General features: G+C 47.2%; 1 protein-coding gene across 1 annotated transcript in view; it reads left to right on the top strand.

Moving 5' to 3' along the window:
• Positions 1-3,183: 3,183 nt before the first annotated feature.
• The window catches only part of LOC307223800 (uncharacterized protein), a gene marked incomplete at its 5' end in the record, with an annotated part of 29,271 nt that continues 17,365 nt past the window's right edge, over positions 3,184-15,089 (top strand). The window contains 7 exons of the mRNA XM_079990102.1: positions 3,184-3,198; positions 4,077-4,228; positions 6,694-6,958; positions 10,466-10,560; positions 11,952-12,054; positions 12,754-12,861; positions 14,411-14,494. Coding sequence (XP_079846228.1) covers positions 3,184-3,198; positions 4,077-4,228; positions 6,694-6,958; positions 10,466-10,560; positions 11,952-12,054; positions 12,754-12,861; positions 14,411-14,494 — 822 coding nt within the window. The remainder of the gene's footprint in view (positions 3,199-4,076; positions 4,229-6,693; positions 6,959-10,465; positions 10,561-11,951; positions 12,055-12,753; positions 12,862-14,410; positions 14,495-15,089) is intronic.

The following is a 15,089-nucleotide window of genomic DNA, read 5'->3' as shown; positions in this document are numbered from 1 at the left end:
CCTCCTTTCCTTGACGCGACGAGTCTGAGGAGCGTGGGCCGCTCTACCCGCGCGACTTCATGGTGGAGGAGGAATGCGGCAAAGAGAGAGATTGACCGGAATTACGTGGCGGCGGCTATAGGCAGTCCAAGGGGATGCGGGCTAAAGAGGTTACTGTGGAGACTTCCGGTTCGCAATTATGTATTAAAACCAGCATTTAAAAATACCCTAACAGACAATTATGTTTAAAAAGGCAAACAAACTTACATTAAAACCACAGTTCCCCAAGCTGCCTGTGTCGTGTGCTTTTTACCTGACCCCACCTCCCACCCCATAGCGCCCCTGACCCAGAGCAGGAGGGACCAGCTGGACCAAGACCATCCCTATAGAAGCGGGTTACGGGGGGACGGACCAAAGCAGCTGGACAACTTATTGCTGCCCCAAATTGGACTCTAGCACTTTCAGAAAAACTGACCAATGAAGGGAGTCAAAGCTATAGCTGGAAAGTGATTCTACAGAGACACAGCATCCCTTCATGTGCAAGGGAACATCAGCTACAGTGGCATCCACAGAGCTCGCTTGTGCAACTTTGGAACAACATTTCGCCATAAGACTGCAATTATTGTTGTTGCTGTTGTTATTTTATTTATACCCCAGCCACTCTTAGCGGCTTACAACATATCTGTACTCTGGGGGAGCTGGGTGGAGACGGAAATATTTGTTAGAAACAGATTATGGTTTCATGTTCTTTTGGGGGGGGGGAAATTCAAGTTACAAAAATCAAATAATCCAATGTCATTCGTCTCCAGGTGTTAAATGTATGGCTTGTACATACATTGGGTTAACAGACCTCTGATCATCCCAGTCGCCCTCCAGTGTCCAAATTCCAGTACACAAGAGTATGTTTTTAATTTAATTTAATTTGTATACCACCCTTCAACATAAGATTGAATTCACAGAATAAAATACAAGATAAAAACACAAGTAAATAATCAAAACAAAACAGTGAAACAATAACACTCCCCCTTTCCATAGGCACATATTAAAAGGCTGTAAAATATTAATCAGTCAAAGGCCTGATCAGTCAAAAGTTGAAGAGGAACAGTTTTGCCTGGCGCCTTAAGATATATAATGAAGGTGCCAGATGAACTTCCCTGGGGAAAGCATTCCACAAACAGGAGTCCTTGTGTTGTCACCCCCACCCCCCAACCTCACATCGAGGAGGCACATGAAGAAGAGCTTCACCTGATGCATGCAAAGTCTGGGTCAGTTTATATGGCCAGAGATGATCCTTGAGGTATCGTGCTTCTGAGGTCAGATCCATCACTTTGACTTGGGCCCAGAAGTTAATTGGCAGCCAGTACGGTCAGGTCAGGATCAGTGTAATATGCTCAAACCATATTGTCCCAGTGAGCAACCTGGCCACTGAATTCTGTGCCAACCGAAGCTTCTGAGCCGTCTTCAGAGGCAGCCCTATGTATAATGCGTTGCAGTAATCTAGCCTATTGGTTACCAGAGCATAGACAACAGTAGTTAGGCTATCCCTGTCCAGATAGGGGCATAGCTGGGCCGCCAGCCAAAGCTGACTAAAGGCACTCTGTGCCGCTGGGGCCCCCTGAGCCTTGAGTGACAAACTTGCTCCTTCAGAGGAAGTGTAACACCATCAAGCAGGCAACCTCCTACCCACCTGGTCCAGGGAACCACCCACTAACAGTGCCTCAGCCTTATCTGGATTGAGCTTTAGTTTGTTGGCTCTCACCCAGTCCATTACCAAGGCAAGACACTGGTCCAGCACTTCCACTACCTCACCTGCAGATGTAAAGGAGAAATAGAGGTGAGTGTCATCTGCATATTGCTGACAACATACTCCAAACCTCCGGCTAACCCCACCCAGTCTTTTCATATGGATGTTATGTTGTTGTTTAGTCGTTTAGTTGTGTCCGACTCTTCGTGACCCCACGGACCAGAGCACGCCAGGCACTCCTTTTGTCTATGGAGTTTTCTTGGCAGGGATACTGGAGTGGCTTGCCGGTTCCTGCTCCAGGTGGATCACGTTTGGTCAAAACTCTCCACTATAACCTGTCCATTTTGGGTGGCCCTGCACGGCATAGCTCATAGCTTCTCTGAGTTATTCAAGCCCCTTCGCCACGACAAGGCAGTGATCCATGAAGGGGAGATGTTATGTAGCAGGGAATAAAATTGAGCCCTGAGGAACTCCACACTGAATGCTCCATGGGGCTGAAAAGCATTCCCCAAGCATCGCCCTCTGGGAGCGACCATCCAAGTAGGACCAGAACCACTGCAAAGCAGTCCCCCCCCCCAACTCAGACAGCTGCTCCAGAAGGATACCATGGTCAATGGTATCAAAAGCCGCTGAGAGATCAAGAAGAATTAACAGGAACAAGTTTCCCTTGTCTTTCTCTCAACAGAGGTCATCATACAGGGCAACCAAAGCAGTTTCTGTGCCAAAACCGGGCCTAAACCCCAATTGAAATTGATTTTTTAAAAAATCAGTTTTCTCGAAGAGCATCTAGATCATAGCTGTCAACTTTTCCCTTTTCTTGCGAGGAATCCTATTCGGAATAAGAGAAATTCCCTTATAAAAAGGGAAACGTTGACAGCTATGATCTGGATCTGAAGCACAACCAATTACAGTGGTACCTTGGGTTACATACGCTTCAGGTTACAGACTCTACTAACCCAGAAATATTGCTTCAGGTTAAGAACTTTGCTTCAGGATGAGAACAGAAATCGGGCTCCGGTGGCACGGCAGCAGCAGGAGGCCCCATTAGCTAAAGTGGTGCTTCAGGTTAAGAACAGTTTCAGGTTAAGTACGGACCTCCAGAACGAATTAAGTACTTAACCCGAGGTACCACTCTATCTTTGTTTTCACCTACAGAATGTTCAAGGGTGTGTCATTTCTATTGACACACACACACCCTTCTCTGTGTTCTTCATTTCTCCTCCCTGCTATGGCGGCTCCTCCCTTTTTGAGAGGTGACCCACGTTTCACAATGGCCAATTTATTAGCAGGCCAGAAGCAGGCACTGCCTCGTTGCCACCACAGTTTCCATAGCAGCAGCTGCCCTGCTTTTTGTCTTGGCATGGGATATGTATTTCCCCACAGAAAGCTGGTGCGTACGGAAGAGAAAAGAACGTATTTGCAGGCCTCTCTCTCAGCACTGGGAAATCAGTCACCCCAGCATGCTTTGTCAGGAGGTATGGTAAGTCTAGAAAAGTCCCAGAGTTCTGGATGCTTCATTGCTGCAAGTGATTTCCCCCTTAAGAATGCTTTTTGGGCTCACTTACTCAGAGCAGCTGACCTCTGGAGCAGCTTACCTGTGAGAATCTCTAGAAGGGTCTCAGAAGGGGTTTGCAGAAGGATTCTGTCTTTGCAAAGGGAGTTGAACAGCCACTATTTCGAGTGGGGTTCAGTCACATACCAATAGATTCAAGTCGCACAGTTCTGGTTCCTTGGGAGATCTTGTGCAACAAACCTGGTTCCCTGACCTTTTGCAGTCGGGAAAGTGACAGGAAAATACACTGGGAAGTGTGGGATAGCACTTCCTTTGATGCAATGTCAGTTTAAAGCACCCCTCCAGGAATTGTAGCTTAGCCTTCACAGAGCTACAATGCCCAGCAGCCTTCACAAACTACAGTTCCTAGAATTCTGGGGGAGGAGGGGAGGGATATAAAGGCATGGTATTTAACCACCCCTCAAACAAATCAGAATGACTGCTCAATAGGCAGGTAATCTGCAAGTGGCCTCACTTTCCCAAGCTGATTCTTGCACACCATTATTCAGCTATTTGCAATACCCCTGGGATTGCACGCTGTTTGAATCCCAGCAGGGATTGATTTCAGGATGTCAGTAATGGATAAGCCTATGCACAGTCCTCTGGGAGGTTTCAGAAAAACAGCACTCACTTTTCTTTAAAGTGATTTTATTTTATTTTAAAGTGTGTTGCAATGACTTTGAAACCCACAATTTTAACCATTGTGCAACTGTGCAATTCCAAAGAAAAAACAAACACAAACATTTTAAATTGTCTTTAAACAGTTTTTAATTTAAGTTTTTCATGCAAATTCTTGATCAGATAGTTGTCAATGGGGCATCAGGACGGCTGGAGCTCAGCAGCTCAAGAGGCCGAGTGGGAGAATACAGCGGGGAACCCCTTCATCGCAAGCATCCCCAGAGAGCCAAGTCTATGAGTCCACCACAAGTACTCCACACGAAAGGCAGCAGAATGTACGTGTGTCAGGCAAGGTGACATATACTCGGAGTCCTGTACTGATTTCATGCTCTTTATCGCAGCTTGTAAAACAGTGATTGAATTGCGCCCCCCAAACCTCAGGCTTTTATATACATTATTTACACAAGGAGTCCCGTCTGATTGGCTGATTCTGCTTCCCTCCGGGAGCCTGATTGGTCTTTTCCTGCAGGCGAATCAGTTGCTGCATTCTACGATCCTACCAGCCTAATAGGCTGATTAACTTCTTCCTGGAGCCTGATTGGTCTTCCCCTGCAAGCCAATCAGTTGTCGCATTCTAGGATCCTACTTGCCTATTGTTCTAGGATCCAAGCTTAGTACATAACACAAGGTTCTGCTTTCAAAATCCTTCTTAGGAAAGGAAGCATGAGGTACAAGATGTCGTGATGGCCAGCAATTGAAATGGCTTTAAAAGAGGATTAAACACATTCATGGGGGAGAGGGCTATCAGTAGCTTCTGGTTATGATGGCTCTGATCTGCCTCCTCATAACTGGGGAGAGGGCTTGTGAATTCAGGTTCTGTATGCAGGCTTCCCGTATGATCCTCTGTCTCCACAGTCAGAGGCAGGAAACTTCTAAGGGACCATTTGGATCCCTTCCAGTCGGGATTCAGGCCTCATCATGGGACTGAAACTGCCTTGGTCGCACTGGTTGATGATCTCCGGCGGGCTAGGGACAAAGGTGAGAGCTGTTTCCTAGTTCTGCTGGATCTCTCAGCGGCGTTTGATACCATCGACCATAACATCCTTCTGGACCGTCTTGAGGGGCTGGGAGTTGGGGGCACTGTCATACAGTGGTTCCGCTCCTTCCTCCTGGGCCGTGTTCAGAAAGTGGTGGTGGGGGATGAGTGTTCAGACCCCTGGGCTCTCACTTGTGGGGTGCCTCAGGGTTCTGTCCTCTCCCCCATGCTTTTCAACATCTACATGCAGCCGCTGGGAGAGATCATCAGGAGGTTTGGGCTGGGTGTTCATCAGTATGCAGATGATACCCAGCTCTACCTCTCTTTTAAATCAGAACCAGTGAAGGCGGTGAAGGTCCTGCGTGAGTGTCTGGAAGCGGTTGGAGGATGGATGGCGGCTAACAGATTGAGGTTGAATCCTGACAAGACAGAAGTACTGTTTCTGGGGGACAGGAGGCGGGCAGGTGTGGAGGATTCCCTGGTCCTGAATGGGGTAACTGTGCCCCTGAAGGACCAGGTGCGCAGCCTGGGAGTCATTTTGGACTCACAGCTGTCCATGGAGGCACAGGTCAAATCTGTGTCCAGGGCAGCCATTTACCAGCTCCATCTGGTACGTAGACTGAGACCCTATCTGCCTGCGGACTGTCTCGCCAGAGTGGTGCATGCTCTGTTTATCTCCCACTTGGACTACTGCAATGCACTCTACGTGGGGCTACCTTTGAAGGTGACTTGGAAACTACAACTAATCCAGAATGCGGCAGCTAGACTGGTGACTGGGGGCGGCTGCTGAGACCATATAACACCGGTCTTGAAAGACCTACATTGGCTCCCAGTACGTTTCCGAGCACAATTCAAAGTGTTGGTGCTGACCTTTAAAGCCCTAAACGGCCTCGATCCAGTATATCTGAAGGAGCGTCTCCTCCCCCATCATTCTGCATGGACGCTGAGGTCCAGCGCCGAGGGCCTTCTGGCGGTTCCCTCATTGCGAGAAGCAAAGCTACAGGGAACCAGGCAGAGGGCCTTCTCGGTAGTGGCGCCCGCCCTGTGGAACGCCCTCCCATCAGATGTCAAAGCGATAAACAACTACCTGACATTCAGAAGACATCTTAAGGCAGCCCTGTTCAGGGAAGTTTTTAACGTGTGATATTTTACTGTATTTTTGGTTTCTATGGAAGCCGCCCAGAGTGGCTGGGGAGGCCCAGCCAGATGGGCGGGGTATAAATAATAAATTATTATTATTATTATTATTATTTATTATTACTAAATACAGTTCCTGGAAGCTGTAGTAGGGGAGGTTGCTATTGTGCTGCTTGCGTGCTTCCTACAGGCATAAAATTGGAGGAGACCCAAAGAGTCATAATAATAATAAATAAATAGATGTTATTTATACCCTGCCCTCCCCGGCCAGAGCCAGGATCAGAGCAGCTAACACCAATAAAAATCACAGTAAAAACATAATAGGGGGGAAAGTTGGGGGGGGGCAGAAGAAAAGAAAAAAACAACAATTTAAAATACAGGTTAAAATGCAGCCTCATTTTAAAGTAGCTGATAAATCAAGACCATAAGGGGAGGGAAAAATAAGGGTCAGACTGAGTCCAAACCAAAGGCCAGGCGGAACAGCTCTGTCTTGCAGGCCCTGCGGAAAGTTGTCAAGTCCAACACCCTGACATGAAGGGATGACTCTGGCAAGCCACTTGTTGGACTAGATGGGCCTTTGGCCTGATCCAGCACAGCTTTCCTTATGTTCTTCCTTGTTCTTGCCAGAGATATACCAGATGGTGCAGAACACAATAGCGCAACCGTCAGAAGAAGGCATTATTTCTGTCGCCTCCCAAACTGGAATACAAGGGAGGATAGTTCCACACAGCCACTATCTAGAAGGAGACAGAGCTGCTCAGAGTTGGACCTGCGAGCATCTTTACCAGAAGAGCTGCCAAGGAACATTGAGGCGGGAGAAACCTGCTCCGTGAGGAACCTCGAGCTGGAACTCAACATGATGCACTTTGAGCTGCTTTCCCTGAAGCAGAAGGTAATGTGGGGTGTTGTGCACAGTTTTGGATGCTGTGCCTCAGAAACGAGAGAGATTCAGAAAAGGGCAACCAACGCGGGTAGAGCAACTCCTCTCTGGAGAAAATTTGGGCTTTTCAGTTTCGGGGAAAAGCCTAATGTGTGAGATCATGTGAGGTTTGGAGAAAGAGGCTAGAGAGACATTTTTGGAGGCCATCTGTAATGGATGCCTTAGTTGAGATTTCTTCTTTGCAGGGGGTTGGACTAGATGACCCTTGGGGTCCCTTCCAACTCTACAATTTGATGTTTCTGTGGTTCTTTGAATGTTGGGATATTCAGAACAGGTAGAAGAAAATACTTCTCCACGCAGCACGTAGTTAAACTATGGAATTTGCTCCCAGGAAACGTAGTGATGGCCACTAACTGGTGGCTTTCCGTGAGGATTAGACAAGTTCATGAGGTTAAGGCTCTCTTTTTTTTTTATAAGATATTTATTAAAGTTTTCAAAAATAATACTGTCAGAGCTGCCCCTAGGTCCCAGCTCACAGAGGACCAACGCCAGGCTGTCGTTATGTACAAAAGTCTTTATTGAGGTTCAGTTTCCATTCCAAAGCCGCAGCGCGCAGCTCTACGTCTTAAACCCTAGACCGGCGAAGTCCCGTCTGAATCTCCTCCCCTCTGACACCAGTTTAAGATCCTAGCCCTGCTCCACCTCTTCCGCTGCTCTCTCCTCCTCTGGGTCCTCCTGCCCGCTGGGGCTTTCCCCTTTCTGGACTCTTCTGACGCTGAGTCGCTTAGCTCCTCCCCCTGCCTCCGGCGGGCTTTAGGACCCGGTTCCCAATCCTCACTCTCTGCTGTCCCGCGCTCCTGTACATTTGAACTTGCCTCTCGCGCCAACCCAGTGACCTTCCTCCTGACCGTTACACTACTTCTGTCACTGCTTCCCTCTTCCGGGATACTGGCCGGATCTGACCTCCCCTCCATTGTCTGACTCTCCGATGGAGGTGTGGTCAGCCCTGCCTTATCTTCTCTCCCTGGTGGGGAATCCACTGGCCCCGATACCTGGGACTCTTCCCCCCCCCCCACTATGCTCTGGTGGGGAAGCTGGTCCTGATTTCCAACTGCTGCTCTGGGAGTCCCTGCTGCCCTCTTGCTCCTGGGGCGTTCCCCTTGGGAACCCCCTTCCCCTGGCCACTGGCGCCCCCTTCTGTGAATCTTCCGATTCGCTGGAGAGGCTCATGGAATCCCTCGGGCCACTGTCATCTTCTCCTACGCTGCCCTCAGATTCTTCCCCTTCGCTCTCCATCTCCCCTCTTCCCTGTGCTTCTGCTCCTGAACCCCTGACAAATACATTGTAAAACATAAAGAAAGAAAAAACAAAAGTACAAAAATGCAAAAATAAAAGCAATTTAAAAACACATAGAATTTCCATTTACTTATTTTCTTTTGACTTATTTTCCAGACCTCCTCATACCTCCCTTTCTTATATTCCAATTCAAATTGTTTGTTCAGCAAATCCTCACCACTAATTCTTTTAATTATTTCAGAACCTTATTTTCCATATCTCTTAAACATTTCAGCTGAAAACCACTTAATTTCTATCCAACATCATTCTAACATTCCTTAATTTTACAATATTTCTGCAAATAGTCTTTAAACTTCTTCCAGTCTTCTTCCGCCGCCTCTTTTCCCTGGTCTCGGATTCTGCCGGTCATTTCTGCCAGTCCCATATAGTCGATCATCTTCATCTGCCATTCTTCCAGAGTGGGTAGATCTTGTGTCTTCCAATATTTTGCAATGAGTATTCTTGCTGCTGTTGTCGCATACATAAAAAAAGTTCTGTCCTTCTTTAGCACCAATTGGCCGACCATGCCCAGAAGAAAGGCCTCTGGTTTCTTAAGGAAGGTATATTTAAATACCCTTTTCAGTTAATTATAAATCATTTCCCAGAAAGCCTTAATCCTTGGGCACGTCCACCAAAGGTGAAAGAATGTACCTTCAGTTTCTTTACACTACCAACATTTATTATCGGGCAAATGAGAAATTTTTGCAAGCTTGACTGGGGTCATGTACCACCTGTACATCATTTTCATAATATTCTCTCTTAGGGCATTACATGCCGTGAATTTAACCCCAGTGGACCACAACTGCAAGCATGAGGTTAAGGCTCTCAGTGGCTAGTCATGATGATTCCAGAGTGCCTCCACGATCAGAGGCAGCGTGCCTCTTGAATAGTTGCTGGAAGCCACAGGCGGGAAGAGTGCTGCTCTTGCACTCAAATCCCCCTTGTGGGCTTCCCACTGGCATCTGTTTGGCCCCTGTGAGAAGAGGATGCTGAACTAGATGGGCCACTGACCTGATCCAGAAGGGCACTCTACCTCTCTTTCAAATCAGAACCAGTGAAGACAGTGAAGGTCCTGTGTGAATTTCTGGAGCCGGTTGGAGGGTGGATTGTGGCTAATGGATTGAGGTTGAAACCTGACAAGACAGAAGTACTGTTTTGGGGGGACAGGGGGCGGGCTGGTGTGGAGGACTCCCTGGTCCTGAATGAGGTAACTGTGCCCCTGAAGGACCAGGTGCACAGCCTGGGAGTCATCTGGACTCACAGCTGTCCATGGAGGCACAGGTCAATTCTGTGTCCAGGGCAGCTGTTTACCAGCTCCACCTGGTACGCAGGATGAGACCCTATCCGCCTGTGGACTGTCTCACCAGAGTGGTGCATGCTCTGGTTATCTCCTGCTTGGACTACTGCAATGCGCTCTATGTGGGGCTACCTTTGAAGGTGACCCGGAAACTACAACTAATCCAGAATGTGGCAGCTAGACTGGTTACTGGGAGCAGCTGCCAAGACCATATAACACCGGTCTTGAAATACCTATATTGGCTACCAGTACGTTTCTGAGCACAATTCAAAGTATTGGTGCTGACCTTTAAAGCCACAAATGGTCTCGGTCCAGTATATCTGAAGGAGCGTCTCCACCCCCATGGTTCTGCCTGGACACTGAGGTCCAGCTCCGAGGGCCTTCTGGCGGTTCCCTCACTGCGAGAAGCCAGGTTACAGGGAACCAGGCAGAGGGCCTTCTCGGTAGTGGCACCCGCCCTATGGAATGCCCTCCCACCAGATGTCAAAGAGAAAAACAACTACCAAACTTTTAGAAGACATCTGAAGGCAGCCCTGTTTAGGGAAGCTTTTAATGTTTGATGCATTACTGTATTGTAATATTTGGTTGGAAGCCACCCAGAGTGGTTGGGGAAGCCCAGCCAAATCGGTGGGGTATAAATTATTATTATTATTATTATTATTATTATTATTATTATTATTATTAAAAATCTATGACCTGTAGAATCTGGTTTGCTGCCAGAGCACCACTTTCAAGCGTCTGGAACAGTTTGCGCTCAGGTCCTTGTTGGGCTAAATGCCTTCTCACCTGGGAACACAGTCTGGGACCTCCTTCGCTTCATGCAAATGGGTCTTAATGCACAGTTTGCCTCTGAAATCTTCTCTGATCCCTTGCCTTTTCCAAAGCAGATGGAGAGCTCTTTCGCTCACATAGAAAAGGAAAAGCAGTGGTTGGAAATGACTTGCTCAGAAGACAGGAAGCACAAAGGAGACCTGGATGTTAAGTGAGTAGGGTCTTCCCGGGGCGTAACCTCAAGAAAACTGGTGCACAACAAACTTGATGAAGCTAAGCAGTCTGGAGGGGAGTCCCACACATGTGTTCCATGGAAGAAAAGCAGGATATAAATACATTTGAGTTGGAAAGAAACAAAAAAAAAGGGAATATAAAATCATAGATTAGTCTGAATTATTATAGAATCACAGAATTGTACAGTTGGAAGGAACCCCAAGGGTCATCTAAGTCCATCCCTCTACAATGCAGGAATCTCAGCTAAAGAACCTCTGACAGATGGCCATCTATCGTCTGTTTAAAAGCCTCCAACGAAGGAGAGCTTTCCGAGGGTTCCATTCTACACTTGAACAGCTCTTGGCACCAGAAAGTTCTTCCTAATGTTTATTGTTAATGGCTGATTCCCTTCCAGGAAAGAAGGCTCGCATGACCAGTTGAGGCTGGTCCATTAGAGCGAGTGGGGCCCTTTCTGCTCCGCTAAGCTTGGTCCTCAGCAAGCCCCTGCCTCCCTACTTACTATTATTATTGCATTCATTCACATCCTGTCTTTTTTTCTGACAGGGACTCAAAGCGGCTTATAGAGAAAACAGAAACAGCTAAAAGCATAGGAAAAAAGAAACTGTTAAAAAACAATTAAATATTAACATATCTAAGATCTATTAAAACATACAGTGGTACCTCGGGTTACAGACGCTTCAGGTTACAGACTCCGCTAACCCAGAAATAGTACCTCGGGTTAAGAACTTTGTTTCAGGATGAGAACAGAAATCACGCGGTGGCGGCGGCTTGGCAGCAGTGGGATGCCCCATTAGCTAAAGTGATACCTCAGGTTAAGAACAGTTTCAGTTTAAGAATGGACCTCCAGAACGAATAAAGTTCTTAATCCGAGGTACCACTGTACAGATAATTACAATAAAAACATCACAGCACCAGCCCTTTCCTTAAAAACAGTCAGTTCCCAAAGGCCCTGTTGGAATATAACAGTCTTTGCCTGCCAGCAGAAGCTGGGCGTAGAGTAGGGAGGGCCGGGGTGGGGTGGGGGGACGTAGTCGCATAGTTTTGAGGGGGCTTGAGTCAGGCACTTCCTCGCAGGATTCCCTGCCCTGCTTGCCGTCAGGGGTCTCTGGGCTCCCCCCTCAATGGATGGGCAGGCAGGCAGCGCAGCCCTGTGAACCCTCTGTGCCCAGCGCCTGCCCAGTACTTCGTGCCCGTCTCTATTTTCATCGGAGAAATGTTGGAGGGAATGATTTCTGCAGAGCATGTAAATGGTATGTTCTGGGTACTGTTACTCTTTTGATGCGTAAGCAAACTTAGGAAACAGGAATGAACTATTCTTAGCATGGTGGGCAGGAGCCTAATATCTGTCTGGATGTGCCTACCTTTTAGGCTCTTCAGTTTGGAAACAGAGCTGGTAAAGGCCAGATCTTCTCTAGGCAAAAGGAACCATGGAACACTCTCATCCCCGGGCTCCAATCAGAACGCCACTGTGGTAAGCATGGCTTCCTAAAATTGACCTCAGCCGGGGTGTGTGGGTATGTCTGGACTTAGCATAGGATCGGACATAGATAGGTTATCATGTTTAAAATTGCAAGAATTCATAAAAGGTGGTGTATGGGCACAGAATTTAAGTGTCCTAGGCCTTCAGTAAAAAAAACAAAGTTGCTGGTCTTCATGAAAGCACCGATATATTTGAAAACATCTGAGTGATACCTCTTGAAATCTAAGAAGGCCGATTCCCAGTTGTTAGAAGGGGGGCGGCTTTGGTGCCTGCATAACTTCTTACCCACTCCACACAACAATCAAAACCAGAATGAATGATGAAAATAAGAAAGATTGCTTACTGAATTCAGATCACAGAATTCATCCCTACCCCCATGCAGAATTTGGGTTGCTTGGCAACATAATTTTCATTTTCCTTAGCACAAAATCCATGCAGCCCTGCTCACCAAGGTCAGAAGCCCCACTGCCACAAATATAATGTCCTTATCGATGATGGGTTAAGGTGTTAGGGGTTAATGCGTGATGTTCTATTGTGTTGTTGTGGTTGTTGTTGTGTTTCTGTATATTCAGCTGGAAGCCCTGACTGGGCAACCCAGTCAGATGGTCGGGGTACAACTCATCATCATCATCATGTTTCAAATGTATTTAAAAACCACAGAAGTCATTCAAATGCACTCTTGATTTCCAGGAAGGACTGGTCAGCCTTCAAAGCAGCCTGTTGGCTCACGAAAGCCACATCAAGGCCCTAGAAGAAAAACAGGAGGAGATGGTGCAGAAGCTGGAAACTGCAAAAGAGGTTTGCCAAGGAGACTGCAAATTCCCTCTAGGGCTGCTGAGTAGCTAAGATATAGAGCTGCAGAGGGACCTACACTGTACATTTCAAGCACACAACTTCCCCCAAACACTCCTGGGTCCTATATTCTGTTACGGGGGCTGGGAATTTGCAGTTCTGTGAGGTGGGGAACTATAGTTCTCAGGGGCCAGGAACCACAGTTCCCAGGATATAAAGCCACATGCTTTATACACTTGCTAAATGTGCTTTAAATATATGGTGTGAATGTGACCTATGCTTGGGGAAGGGCATGTTGCCTCCTTAGTCCCCTGCAAAAGTACTTTTCCCTAATTCTGCAAACATTGGGGTTCCCCCAGGTATGCATTCTTCACTTGTAAAGAAGCTGGTAAAATGCGGTCTTGACTATGCTACCACTCAGTGGATTTGTAACTGGCTGACTGACCGAACCCAAAGGGTGCTCATCAATGGTTCCTCTTCATCCTGGAGAAGAGTGACTAGTGGGGTGCCACAGGGTTCTGTCTTGGGCCCGGTCTTATTCAACATCTTTATCAACGACTTGGATGATGGACTCAATGGCATCCTGATCAAATTTGCCGATGACACCAAACTGGGAGGGGTGGCTAACACCCCAGAGGACAGGATCACACTTCAAAATGACCTTGACAGATTAGAGAACTGGGCCAAAACAAACAAGATGAATTATAACAGGGAGAAATGTAAAGTATTGCACTTGGGCAAAAAAAAAATGAGAGGCACAAATACAAGATGGGTGACACCTGGCTTGAGAGCAGTACATGTGAAAAGGATCTAGGAGTCTTGGTTGACCACAAACTTGACATGAGCCAACAGTGTGACGCGGCAGCTAAAAAATCCAATGCAATTCTGGGCTGCATCAATAGGAGTATAGCATCTAGATCAAGGGAAGTAATAGTGCCACTGTATTCTGCTCTGGTCAGACCTCACCTGGAGTACTGTGTCCAGTTCTGGGCACCACAGTTCAAGAAGGACACTGACAAACTGGAACGTGTCCAGAGGAGGGCAACCAAAATGGTCAAAGGCCTGGAAACGATGCCTTATGAGGAACGGCTAAGGGAGCTGGGCATGTTTAGCCTGGAGAAGAGGAGGTTAAGGGGTGATATGATAGCCATGTTCAAATATATAAAAGGATGTCACATAGAGGAGGGAGAAAGGTTGTTTTCTGCTGCTCCAGAGAAGCGGACACGGAGCAGTGGTTCCAAACTACAAGAAAGAAGATTCCACCTAAACATTAGGAAGAACTTCCTGACAGTAAGAGCTGTTTGACAGTGGAATTTGCTGCCAAGGAGTGTGGTGGAGTCTCCTTCTTTGGAGGTCTTTAAGCAGAGGCTTGACAACCATATGTCAGGAGTGCTCTGATGGTGTTTCCTGCTTGGCAGGGGGTTGGACTCGATGGCCCTTGTGGTCTCTTCCAACTCTATGATTCTGTGATTCTATGATTCTATTCTATGATTCACTCTGACGAAATATGTTTGAATGACATTTTGAGGGGAAAATGTGCTGGTTTGCCTGACAGGAGAAGGATCGGCTGGAGGAGAAAGTGAGGGAGCTTAGCCTGAAGTTGGAATCTGCCCTTTCTGTCTGGGAGAGACTCCTTCAGGTAATAATAATAATAATAATAATTTTTTATTTATACCCCGCCCTTCCTGGTTCAAAACCGGGCTCAGGGCGGCTAACAACAAATTTAAAACACTTAATTGTAAAAGCAGCATAAAATACAGTTTAAAAACATGGATAACAATAAAATTCAAAATTCAAAAGGTCTAGCGGACTGGCCCCGAAGACAAAAAAAAGTGGAAATTTGTCGTAGCTAGGGGGTGTTGAGGTGGGCCGGCGCCAGGGGCACAGGCGATGGGGGCCCACCAAAATTGGCTAAAAATATGTCCAAAATATAAATAATTTATTATTGCCTTATAAGAAATGGTTTTAAATAGAGGGTGAATTGAATGGGTGGAAGGGAGGGGGTTGGAGGAGAGGCGGAAAGAAGAGCTAATTTGTCCGTGGCTAGGGGGCGCAATCTGGATGGTTCTGGCAGGGTCGCAAGATTACCTAGGCACAGCTCTGGGTCTGGAGAGAGGGCAGCAGGTGGGTGTCCAGGGAGAAGGGGGCAGGGCAGTGAGGAGACAGAGGCCAAGGGAGCATTCTGCTTGATCGGGAGTCTGTATTTGCATTTTGGAATCCAGGGTACGGTGATT

The sequence above is a fragment of the Podarcis cretensis genome (assembly GCF_951804945.1).
Source record: "Podarcis cretensis genome assembly, chromosome: 9".
Taxonomy (NCBI): Eukaryota; Metazoa; Chordata; class Lepidosauria; order Squamata; family Lacertidae; genus Podarcis; species Podarcis cretensis.
Note: the sequence above shows the minus strand (reverse complement) of the source record. Positions and strands in the feature narration are given on the sequence as shown.